At 46.3% G+C, this 12,448-nt stretch overlaps 1 protein-coding gene across 1 annotated transcript; it reads left to right on the plus strand.

The window, feature by feature from the left end:
- The first annotated feature begins 880 nt into the window (after nucleotides 1-880).
- LOC113566859 (cysteine and histidine-rich protein 1 homolog) lies at nucleotides 881-8,323 on the plus strand. The gene is made up of 3 exons (XM_026994021.1): nucleotides 881-989; nucleotides 7,422-7,889; nucleotides 8,000-8,323. The coding sequence occupies exons 1-3, from the start codon at nucleotides 888-890 to the stop codon at nucleotides 8,321-8,323; spliced, it is 894 nt and encodes a 297-aa protein (XP_026849822.1). The 5' UTR covers nucleotides 881-887.
- Nucleotides 8,324-12,448: the final 4,125 nt, after the last annotated feature.

Here is a 12,448-nt window from a genome sequence, read left to right on the forward strand (position 1 = left end):
CTTGGCTTGGGGAGCCACCTTTTTCTGTTCTAAGGTGAACTCCGGAAGTACGGCCGAAGCCCATTCCACCTTCTTCAGCCATTCGGCTGATGGGCTGGCTTCACTGCTGGCGTGTTGCCGACGGAGTATGTGCCCTGCACTCCTCTTTTCGGCATATGAGTATCGTCTGGCTTGGGCACTTGTCGACGGCAAGTCAACCCCCTCCGGTTTACCAGAAGGTCGGGCAGCCGCAATATTGCTTAGCTTCCCTTCCAAGGTGTCAGCTTCCGGATGGGACCCCCTCGGGTTCGCACAGGCACCTTCCACCTTGTAGGTATTCCCCACTATAGAGCCAGTTGGGCCAGGCCTTTGAGCCGCTGCCTTTCCGAGCTTGGGATTGCTCCCAGTTGGCATTTGGGGAGCGCCGCACTCATTTGTTTTTTTGTTGGTTTTTTTGTTTTTATTGTTATACATCTTGTTCCCACGAGATGCAGAGAAAGATCCACGTTGCCCGGGTAAGGCATCATTAGAACAGGGGGCTGCCAAGTCCCTGAGCCCTCCGTTAGAGACTGGGCTATTTTTTATACCGGGCCCCCAGCCAGGCTGACTCTCGGCACGGGTCGAGTAACACACTTAGTCCGGCCCGGTGTGAGGTGGATGTGGGGGTTGGGATGTGGGTAGGTATTGTGTATGGATGGGAGTGTGTGAGCTACTTATTGAGGCGGCACCACAAGCGCATCGTCAGTGTTGCTGCTTCGCGAACAGTATCCGCACTCCTGTTAGATCTCACTATAAAACGTATATCTGAAAATTTCGCCCCACCCCCTTCCGCCCACACACAGGCAATCAGAATTGTTGAATAAAGCACGCACACATACTGTAAAGCCAGGAATGAGATTTCGACTACTATGGACAGCAGTGAGGGTGAGGTCGGCGGGTCCTCGGGTGGTGGCGTCTCCGATCTTCGTGAGCGACTGCATAACATACTGGTGTGCGTTGTGTGCCGCGAGGTTCCACAACCACACGACTTCTATCAGTGCAGCCATGGGCATATCATGTGTGAGGACTGCAAGACCGCCGTTCTGGCTGTTGCCATCTTCAATAAAACGCGTGCCTGCTGCCCAAGTTGTCGATCGCTCATTAGAAACTACGATCAGGAGCAGAATCTAGTGGTGCGCCAGACCCTCTGGGAGCTACCCATCAGCTGCCCCAGCTGCAATGACCAGTTCTCAGATAGGAAAGATCTCTCCAGACACTTGGAGTTCGTTTGTGAGGGGCGTGTGGGTTGCTGGAAGTACCACTGCGTGGGCTGTTCTTGGAAGGGCTCCTACAAGGACAGAAGCAGGGTTTCTGGGTTTCCCCAGAAGCAGGGAAAGGAGATCCTAGATATTCTGCTGCATGTCGAAGACAGGGAGCTTGAGGCCCAAAAGCCCGTGTTGCAGCTCCATCGGGTGCTGAGTGCTAGCCGGGTGGAATTTTTCACCTTGAGAATGAAGTGGATACACCGCTCAGAGGGTTTACACCCACGGACCCTCGAGTCTGAGGTAAGGTTTTGGAGAACCAGAACTCGTCTGCAGCATACCTCTGATGATCTCTTATCCCGATCCCCACAGACGATTCGTGCCTTTGAGGAGGATTGGGTGCTGCGTCTACGTCTGAAAAGAGCTGGGGAAAAAATCACCGTCAGCGGCCAGCTATTGCTTTCGACTACCCCACGAGTGTCCCTCATGGTTGACCATTTGATCCAGATGCCGCAGAGTGTCTGCAGCGCCAAGCAGCTGCACGACATACGTCCGCGTATCTACCGCCATATTTTCGATTCAACCGGCAAGTGCGCAAACCGCCAGGAGCTTCCCTTGGCGGGACCTCAGGCCCTGTACCGGCTATTTGCCATGACCCGGATCCAGCTCCGTTTGTGGATGTTTTTGCATTATTGAGCTGACGCTAAAAACCTTTAAATTGTGGTTTAAACCTTTATTGGGCACATCTTTTGATTTGATTTTTAAATTCGTTGCTTTAGAGCTGAATTTTTAGGGTTTGGGCGCCTTCTGGATCTGCTCGTTCACAGCAAGACCTTCTTCAGCAGCAGCCTTGGCCTTATCATGGAAGTCGTGCAGAAGCAATCGAGTAAATTAGGCATACGTTTTTGTCTGGTCTGTTAAGGTCGGCTAGTGTCGGCTAGACTTACCTTAACGCTATCCTCGATGAAAAATTCCTTGACCTTTGCCAGCAGGCCGTTGAGCTGAGCCTCAACTGGCTTGGTGGGCTCCTCACGAGGCACGCGAGCACACATGCACACCTGAAAGCAGAGTTACAGTAAAACCACAATGAGTCAAAGCAATCTTGGCTATTTTTGGTTTTTAGTTTGTTTCACTGGTCCTGCTCTTTACTGAAGAACGTTGACTTGAGTACTCATAGCGACAGCTCGTTTTGCGTCGCAGCCGAGATGAAACCGAGAGCCGGGCTTATTACCGGCGCCACTATCAAGGTCAAGTGCTTAGAAGCGTACGTCCCGGTCCGCTCAGATAAGAGAGTGGAGTGAAGTAGAGTGCTAAAAGTAGAGTTATAGACTATGTAGCATACTATGTGGGCATGGAGGACATTTTACTACCCATTTAGAGCTCTGGCAAATGGTCGAGATAAGAATTTATATAAAAAAAAATCGCGTACGAGTAGGAAAAGGATACTAGGAAACGGGATACAGGGGGTCAAAGGGACAGATCAGCATGGATACGTAAACGAAGAAGATCACCGGTCAGATCTTTGTCGGCTGCGGTATAGCTCATTGGCGAGAACGCCCACCCTACCATGATCCTTCAGGGCCACCTATTAACAGTCAGGATCCCTTCAAATAAGCCTGCTATTCGATATTGTCTTACATTTATAGGGTATTCCTATACAGCATATACTGGGGAAGGAATATCATAAGGGCGAGGTAGGGTATAATGATCTTAAATCTATAAAACTGATTAGTAGTAGGTATATATAAATGCACGAGCATGTATAAAACCGTGATTATGGTTGAAGACCAACGAATAGTTACCGCACATTCATTCTTTTCAGATGGGGGTTAAATCGGTGGTACTGGCACGTGTCCGGGAATAACCAATCCGTAACTTCTAGACCAGCGTTGTAATACGTAGATACTAGTGGTGCTAATCCTACGCGGAAAAAACAGGAATTTTTCAACGGGTCTCTGTAGCTGGGTGGATAATTACCTCAACAGAATTACACCACTGATCGAAAAATTTTACTGAACTGTGGGCGTTCGTTTTCCAAATGGTCGAACGGCTGCCCCAGTATTGACGATATATAACTGGCGCGTCCACTCAAATTAAATGATCACTTTGAGCCGCACTTGGCACTTGCACTAGGCTTTGACTTTGGCTTGACCTTGGTTTAGAGAACTGGGTCAGCTCTACAAGAATTCTTTTTCCACGGCCGGTCACTCTGACGGTCACGAGGAGAGAAATAAAGAGGCCCAGCCTACTAAAAACAGCAACCCACGTTTTTCCACACTTTCTATGGTCTTCTTCTGTTATACAGGATCCAGACACAGCAATATTTAATAAAATATAGTGCACGGCAGAAAAATTGCATATCAAAGCGTTGCCGCTTGGTCGCAAAACAGCTGTTGATAAGCTTTATCAAAGCTCACAAGATCTTCAACTCGAATTTTTTTACGGCCTAGTTTTAGGCTGTAATTTTGGGAGTTAGCCGTGGATAATTAAAATACAAGAAGACACGATAAGCGTCGAATATTACACCCCCCGCTGAAATCACAGTTTGGGGTCTTGCTAACCAAAGCGTGATCCACACTTGGAGTGCTGGATACGATTTATTGTTTAATATCATTTGCGTGATATTTACCAATAAAGCGACCCTGGAAATCTTTTCTTAATGCGGGCTTTCCGAAACGTAGGTGCCAGTTTCGCATCAATGCCTTTCACAAAACTACTCTGGTCAAAATTTCGTCTATACACTTCTTGACCCACTTGAAAGTTTACTTCTCGGCTTCGAAGATTATAGATATTTTCATTGCGAACATGCTGCTGTTTCATTGCTTCTGCAGCGGTCTTGCGAATTAGCTCGAAGGAATCGTCGCGATCGAAGACTACTGTTCGGTCCTCCAACATACTGAGGTTTCGTAGGAGTTGATAAGTTGAACCGCCAGTAATCATGTTTTGGCCAAAAGCAACAGGATATGGGCTACTTTTGATGGCTGCATGCACACTGGATTGATCGGGCTTAATGTACGCTTTGATAGCAGCGAGTACCGAGCGATTTACCCGCTCTGAGGTATTGGTTTGGGGAGCGTAGGCGGCGGTGTACGAATGTCGAATTTGGTATTTCGCTAACAGATCCTTGAACTTGTGTGACTTGAATTGAACGCCGTTATCTGACACTATCACTTCCGGGACTCCAAAGCACTGAAACAGGTCTTCCTCCATGAACCGAGTTACGGCATCCGCAGTAAATTTCTTTACCACTTTTAGGAAAGGAAATTTAGAAAAATGATCGAGTACTACAAAAATGCCTATATTCCCGGATCGACTTCGGGGGTACGGACCTAGAAAATCGACGTAAAGTTTTTGAAATAGACGAAAGGTCTCCCCTGCTTTGCCCATTGGCGGACGTAGAGGATGATTGGGGTGCTCGGTCGTTCCTATTCGAGGAAGTCGGTCAGCTGTACTCTTCGTCGCCCAAAAAAAGCATAACATCTAATTCGTTAATTTCCTTCCTGTTTTGCTACTCAAAAAAAATTCGCTTCAGCAGCGATCAAATACAAAACGAGGGGGAACGTTGTGAGTTGCTGCGGACACCGCAACTCTAGAGTTATACCCGATACTAAGTCAGTATGGCTCTCCTCCGGCAGACGCCGCTAATATTTAACGACACGACAAAGAGTGCGTGCGAGAGAGACAGAAAATCAGTCTGAGCGTGACGTCGGGCGCTGCGTAGCCACTGCAAATTGATTTGTTCCTTTTGGCTATAAACATGATCTGATCTGATCCAGATTCAGCAATCTAATAGATATGGTCATTATCTATGATTCTGCGTTTTTAGTTTTCTCAAATCTGCAATATTGTGGATGCAACAGATTTTCGTCCTTTGTGGGGGCGGATGGGGGTGGGGCGAAATTCTGAGATATACGTTTTATAGTGAAATCTTAAAGGAGTGTGTGTACCAAATTTGGTTACTCTAGCCTTAATAGTCTCTGAGATTTGTGGTTGCCTCAGATTTTCGTCCTTTGCGGGGGCGGAAGGGGGTGTGGCGAAATTTGGACATGAAACGGTCAAGGTTCGATATCACAGGAGTGTGGATACCAAATTTGGTTGCTCTGGCTTTTATAGGTTCTGAGATCCTTGAACTCATATTTTGCAATTGGCAAAACCGACCATGAAACCTGTGTGTTAGAGTGAGACAGAGCGAGAAAGAGTGAAATTGTTTTCGTGATTCTGGCTGTAATAATTATACGATCTGGTTCAGATTTTGCACTCTAGAAGATATAGTCATCTTCTACGATTCTGCGTTTTTAGTTTTCTCGTATCGTCGAAATTGTGGATGCCACAGATTTTCGCCCTTTGTGGGGGCGGAAGTGGGCGGGGCAAAGTTTTGAAATATTTTTGGAGCAGTGACATATCACAGAAGTCTGGATCCAAAACATAGTTGCTCTAGCTCTTATAGTCTTTGAGCATTAGGCGCTGAAGGGGACGGACAGACGGACAGACGGACGGACGGACAGACAGACAGGGCTCAATCGACTCGGCTATTGATGCTGATCAAGAATATATATACTTTATAGGGTCGGAAACGATTCCTTCTGGACGTTACACACATCCACTTTTACCACAAATCTAATATACCCCAATACTCATTTTGAGTATCGGGTATAACGAGGGGGAACGTTGTGAGTTGCTGCGGACACCGCAACTCTACAGTTATACCCGATACTAAGTCAGTATGGCTTTCCTCCGGCAGACGCCGCTAATATTAAACGACACGACAAAGAGTGCGTGCGAGAGAGACAGAAAATCAGTCTGAGCGTGATGTCACGCGCTGCGTAGCCAGTGCAAATTGATTTGTTTCCTTTGGCTATAAAAATGATCTGATCTGATCTAGATTCAGCAATCTGACAGATATGGTCGTTCTCTATGATTCTGCGTTTTTAGTTTTCTCGAATCTGCAATATTGTGGATGCAACAGATTTTCGTCCTTTGTGGGGGCGGAAGGAGGTGGGGCGAAATTTTGAGATAAACTTTTTATGGAGAGATCTAACAGGAGTGCGGATACTAAATTTGGTTACTCTAGCCTTAATAGTCTCTGAGATTTGTGAATATCCCCAGACTTGCATCCTTTGCGGGGGCGGAAGGGGGTGTGGCGAAATTTTGAAATAAACTCGTCTCGGTCCGATATATTAGGAGTATGGATACCAAATTTGGTTGCTCTAGCTTTTATAGTCTCTGAGATCTAGACGCTAATGTTTTACTCTAAGCAAAGCCGCCTATGCTACGTGTGTGTTAGAGAGAGACAAAACGAGAAAAAATGAAAAAAAGCAGTGACATATCACAGAAGTCTGGATCCAAAACATCGTTGCTCTAGCTCTTATAGTCTTTGAGCATTAGGCGCTGAAGGGGACGGACAGACGGACAGACGGACGGACGGACAGACGGACAGACAGACATGCCTCAATCGACTCGGCTATTGATGCTGATCAAGAATATATATACTTTATGGGGTCGGAAACGATTCCTTCTGGACGTTACACACATCCACTTTTACCACAAATCTAATATACCCCAATACTCATTTTGAGTATCGGGTATAAAAAACATGTCAGCAACATATATATTTGACATGTACTAAATGAAACATGGACTAATAGGCACCGTAATCTTGTTTGCGATAGCAGAGCACTTTGGCGGTCAAAGAGGTTACTTTTCACCACACCAGTCCACCGAGACACCACCCCCCCCCAGACCCATTGAACGCTATGGGCCGCATTACAAATATTTTTGAGTACATTTATGTGTAGATCAAAGTGCATTCTATTAAATTAAACTATTCATGGGTGCCTACTATGCCGTTTTTCTCTGTGTGTATCCTCTGTTTTTAAATTTGTAATTTTCAGGGAACCAGCTTGGCCTTGGAAAACTCGTAACCTTGTGCTCGTACTTTACACCAGAGTATCAGTTCACTCTGCAACAACAGGCAATCAGAATTGTTGAATAAAGCACGCACACAGAATGTCGAATGCCAACCCCAATGACAACAACAACGAGCAGCCCCCAGCCGCCAAGAGGCAGCGATTGTCAGATGTTGCAAGTAAAGATGAAAGTACTTTGAATGAGATTTCGACTACTATGGACAGCAGTGAGGGTGAGGTCGGCGGGTCCTCGGGTGGTGGCGTCTCCGATCTTCGTGAGCTACTGTGCCGCGAGGTTCCACAACCACACGACTTCTATCAGTGCAGCCATGGGCATATCATGTGTGAGGACTGCAAGACCGCCGTTCTGGCTGTTGCCATCTTCAATAAAACGCGTGCCTGCTGCCCAAGTTGTCGATCGCTCATTAGAAACTACGATCAGGAGCAGAATCTAGTGGTGCGCCAGACCCTCTGGGAGCTACCCATCAGCTGCCCCAGCTGCAATGACCAGTTCTCAGATAGGAAAGATCTCTGCAGACACTTGGAGTTCGTTTGTGAGGGGCGTGTGGTTTGCTGGAAGTACCACTGCGTGGGCTGTTCTTGGAAGGGCTCCTACAAGGACAGCGTCTCACATGATTCCGACTGTGGGTTTCCCCAGAAGCAGGGAAAGGAGATCCTAGATATTCTGCTGCATGTCGAGGACAGGGAGCTTGAGGCCCAAAAGCCCGTGTTGCAGCTCCATCGGGTGCTGAGTGCTAGCCGGGTGGAATTTTTCACCTTGAGAATGAAGTGGATACACCGCTCAGAGGGTTTTGGAGAACCAGAACTCGTCTGCAGCATACCTCTGATGATCTCTTATCCCGATCCCCACAGACGATTCGTGCCTTTGAGGAGGATTGGGTGCTGCGTCTACGTCTGAAAAGAGCTGGGGAAAAAATCACCGTCAGCGGCCAGCTATTGCTTTCGACTACCCCACGAGTGTCCCTCATGGTTGACCATTTGATCCAGATGCCGCAGAGTGTCTGCAGCGCCAAGCAGCTGCACGACATACGTCCGCGTATCTACCGCCATATTTTCGATTCAACCGGCAAGTGCGCAAAGCGCCAGGAGCTTCCCTTGGCGGGACCTCAGGCCCTGTACCGGCTATTTGCCATGACCCGGATCCAGCTCCGTTTGTGGATGTTTTTGCATTATTGAGCTGACGCTAAAAACCTTTAAATTGTAGTTTAAACCTTTATTGGGCACATCTTTTGATTTGATTTTTAAATTCGTTGCTTTAGAGCTGCATTTTTAGGGTTTGGGCGCCTTCTGGATCTGCTCGTTCACAGCAAGACCTTCTTCAGCAGCAGCGTTGGCCTTATCATGGAAGTCGTGCAGAAGCAATCGAGTAAATTAGGCATACGTTTTTGTCTGGTCTGTTAAGGTCGGCTAGTGTCGGCTAGACTTACCTTAACGCTATCCTCGTTGAAAAATTCCTTGACCTTTGCCAGCAGGTCGTTGAGCTGAGCCTCAACTGGCTTGGTGGGCTCCTCACGAGGCACGCGAGCACACATGCACACCTGAAGGCAGAGTTACAGTAAAACCACAATGAGTCAAAGCAATCTTGGCTATTTTTGGTTTTTAGTTTGTTTCAATGGTCCTGCTCTTTACTGAAGAACGTTGACTTGAGTACTCATAGCGACAGCTCGTTTTGCGTCGCAGCCGAGATGAAACCGAGAGCCGGGCTTATTACCGGCGCCACTATCAAGGTCAAGTGCTTAGAAGCGTACGTCCCGGTCCGCTCAGATAAGAGAGTGGAGTAAAGTAGAGTGCTCAAAGTAGAGTTATAGACTATGTAGCATACTATGTGGGCATGGAGGACATTTTACTACCCATTTAGAGCTCTGGCAAATGGTCGAGATAAGAATTTATATAAAAACGAGGGGGAACGTTGTGAGTTGCTGCGGACACCGCAACTCTACGGTTATACCCGATACTAAGTCAGTATGTCTCCGGCAGACGCCGCTAATATTTAATGACACGACAAAGAGTGCGTGCGAGAGAGACAGAAAATCAGTCTGAGCGTGACGTCGGGCGCTGCGTAGCCACTGCAAATTGATTTGTTCCTTTTGGCTATAAAAATGATCTGATCTGATCCAGATTCAGCAATCTAATAGATATGGTCATTATCTATGATTCTGCGTTTTTAGTTTTCTCAAATCTGCAATATTGTGGATGCAACAGATTTTCGTCCTTTGTGGGGGCGGATGGGGGTGGGGCGAAATTCTGAGATATACGTTTTATAGTGACATCTTAAAGGAGTGTGTGTACCAAATTTGGTTACTCTAGCCTTAATAGTCTCTGAGATTTGTGGTTGCCTCAGATTTTCGTCCTTTGCGGGGGCGGAAGGGGGTGTGGCGAAATTTGGACATGAAACGGTCAAGGTTCGATATCACAGGAGTGTGGATACCAAATTTGGTTGCTCTGGCTTTTATAGGTTCTGAGATCCTTGAACTCATATTTTGCAATTGGCAAAACCGACCATGAAACCTGTGTGTTAGAGTGAGACAGAGCGAGAAAGAGTGAAATTGTTTTCGTGATTCTGGCTGTTATAATTATACGATCTGGTTCAGATTTTGCACTCTAGAAGATATAGTCATCTCCTACGATTCTGCGTTTTTAGTTTTCTCGTATCGTCGAAATTGTGGATGCCACAGATTTTCGCCCTTTGTGGGGGCGGAAGTGGGCGGGCCAAAGTTTTGAAATATTTTTGAAGCAGTGACATATCACAGAAGTCTGGATCCAAAACATCGTTGCTCTAGCTCTTATAGTCTTTGAGCATTAGGCGCTGAAGGGGACGGACAGACGGACAGACGGACGGACGGACAGACAGACATGGCTCAATCGACTCGGCTATTGATGCTGATCAAGAATATATATACTTTATGGGGTCGGAAACGATTCCTTCTGGACGTTACACACATCCACTTTCACCACAAATCTAATATACCCCAATACTCATTTTGAGTATCGGGTATAAAAATCTCGTACGAGTAGGAAAAGGATACTAGGAAACGGGATACAGAGGGTCAAAGGGACAGTTCAGCATGGATACGTAAACGAAGAAGATCACCGGTCAGATCTTTGTCGGCTGCGGTATCGCTCATTGGCGAGAACGCCCACCCTACCATGATCCTTCAGGGCCACCTATTAACAGTCAGGATCCCTTCAAATAAGCCTGCTATTCAATATTGTCTTACATTTATAGGGTATTCCTATACAGCATATACTGGGGAAGGAATATCATAAGGGCGAGGTAGGGTATAATGATCTTAAATCTATAAAACTGATTAGTAGTAGGTATATATAAATGCACGAGCATGTATAGAACCGTGATTATGGTTGAAGACCAACGAATAGTTACCGCACATTCATTCTTTTCAGATGGGGGTTAAATCGGTGGTACTGGCACGTGTCCGGGAATAACCAATCCGTAACTTCTAGACCAGCGTTGTAATACGTAGATACTAGTGGTGCTAATCCTACGCGGAAAAAACAGGAATTTTTCAACGGGTCTCTGTAGCTGGGTGGATAATTACCTCAACAGAATTACACCACTGATCGAAAAATTTTACTGAACTGTGGGCGTTCGTTTTCCAAATGGTCGAACGGCTGCCCCAGTATTGACGATATATAACTGGCGCGTCCACTCAAATTAAATGATCACTTTGAGCCGCACTTGGCACTTGCACTAGGCTTTGACTTTGGCTTGACCTTGGTTTAGAGAACGGGGTCAGCTCTACAAGAATTCTTTTTCCACGGCCGGTCACTCTGACGGTCACGAGGAGAGAAATAAAGAGGCCCAGCCTACTAAAAACAGCAACCCACGTTTTCCCACACTTTCTATGGTCTTCTTCTGTTATACAGGATCCAGACACAGCAATATTTAATAAAATATAGTGCACGGCAGAAAAATTGCATATCAAAGCGTTGCCGCTTGGTCGCAAAACAGCTGTTGATAAGCTTTATCAAAGCTCACAAGATCTTCAACTCGAATTTTGTTACGGCCTAGTTTTAGGCTGTAATTTTGGGAGTTAGCCGTGGATAATTAAAATACAAGAAGACACGATAAGCGTCGAATATTACACCCCCCGCTGAAATCACAGTTTGGGGTCTTGCTAACCAAAGCGTGATCCACACTTGGAGTGCTGGATACGATTTATTGTTTAATATCATTTGCGTGATATTTACCAATAAAGCGACCCTGGAAATCTTTTCTTAATGCGGGCTTTCCGAAACGTAGGTGCCAGTTTCACATTAATGCCTTTCACAAAACTACTCTGGTCAAAATTTCGTCTATACACTTCTTGACCCACTTGAAAGTTTACTTCTCGGCTTCGAAGATTATAGATATTTTCATTGCGAACATGCTGCTGTTTCATTGCTTCTGCAGCGGTCTTGCGAATTAGCTCGAAGGAATCGTCGCGATCAAAGACTACTGTTCGGTTCTCCAACATACTGAGGTTTCGTAGGAGTTGATTAGTGGAACCGCCAGTAATCATGTTTTGGCCAAAAGCAACAGGATATGGGCTACTTTTGATGGCTGCATGCACACTATATTGATCGGGCTTAATGTACGCTTTGATAGCAGCGAGTACCGAGCGATTTACCCGCTTTGAGGCATTGGTTTGGGGAGCGTAGGCGGCGGTGTACGAATGTCGAATGTAGAAATGTAGAAAATCGACGTAAAGTTTTTGAAATAGACGAAAGGTCTCCCCTGCTTTGCCCATTGGCGGACGTAGAGGATGATTGGGGTGCTCGGTCGTTCCTATTCGAGGAAGTCGGTCAGCTGTACTCTTCGTCGCCCAAAAAAAGCATAACATCTAATTCGTTAATTTCCTTCCTGTTTTGCTACTCAAAATTCGCTTCAGCAGCGATCAAATACAAAAACGAGGGGGAACGTTGTGAGTTGCTGCGGACACCGCAACTCTACAGTTATACCCGATACTAAGTCAGTATGGCTCTCCTCCGGCAGACGCCGCTAATATTAAACGACACGACAAAGAGTGCGTGCGAGAGAGACAGAAAATCAGTCTGAGCGTGACGTCGGGCGCTACGTAGCCAGTGCAAATTGATTTGTTTCCTTTGGCTATAAAAATTATCTGATCTGATCCAGATTCAGCAATCTGATAGATATGGTCGTTATCTATGATTCTGCGTTTTTAGTTTTCTCGAATCTGCAATATTGTGGATGCAACAGATTTTCGGCCTTTGTGGGGGCGGAAGTGGGCGGGGCAAAGTTTTGAAATATTTTTGGAGCAGTGACATATCACAGAAGTCTGG

This window comes from Drosophila persimilis, unplaced genomic scaffold (genome assembly GCF_003286085.1).
Source record: "Drosophila persimilis strain 14011-0111.01,24,50 unplaced genomic scaffold, DperRS2 tig00001116-arrow-arrow-pilon, whole genome shotgun sequence".
Taxonomy (NCBI): domain Eukaryota; kingdom Metazoa; phylum Arthropoda; class Insecta; order Diptera; family Drosophilidae; genus Drosophila; species Drosophila persimilis.

Coding starts and splice junctions, on each gene's coding strand:
- LOC113566859 (XM_026994021.1), top strand. CDS start 888: ATGGACAGCAGTGAGGGTGAGGTCGGCGGGTCCTCGGGTGGTGGCGTC. Junction 990..7,421: donor TGTGCGTTGTGTGCCGCGAG/GTTCCACAACCA, acceptor CTGTGCCGCGAG/GTTCCACAACCACACGACTT. Junction 7,890..7,999: donor GGGTGCTGAGTGCTAGCCGG/GTGGAATTTTTC, acceptor CGATCCCCACAG/ACGATTCGTGCCTTTGAGGA.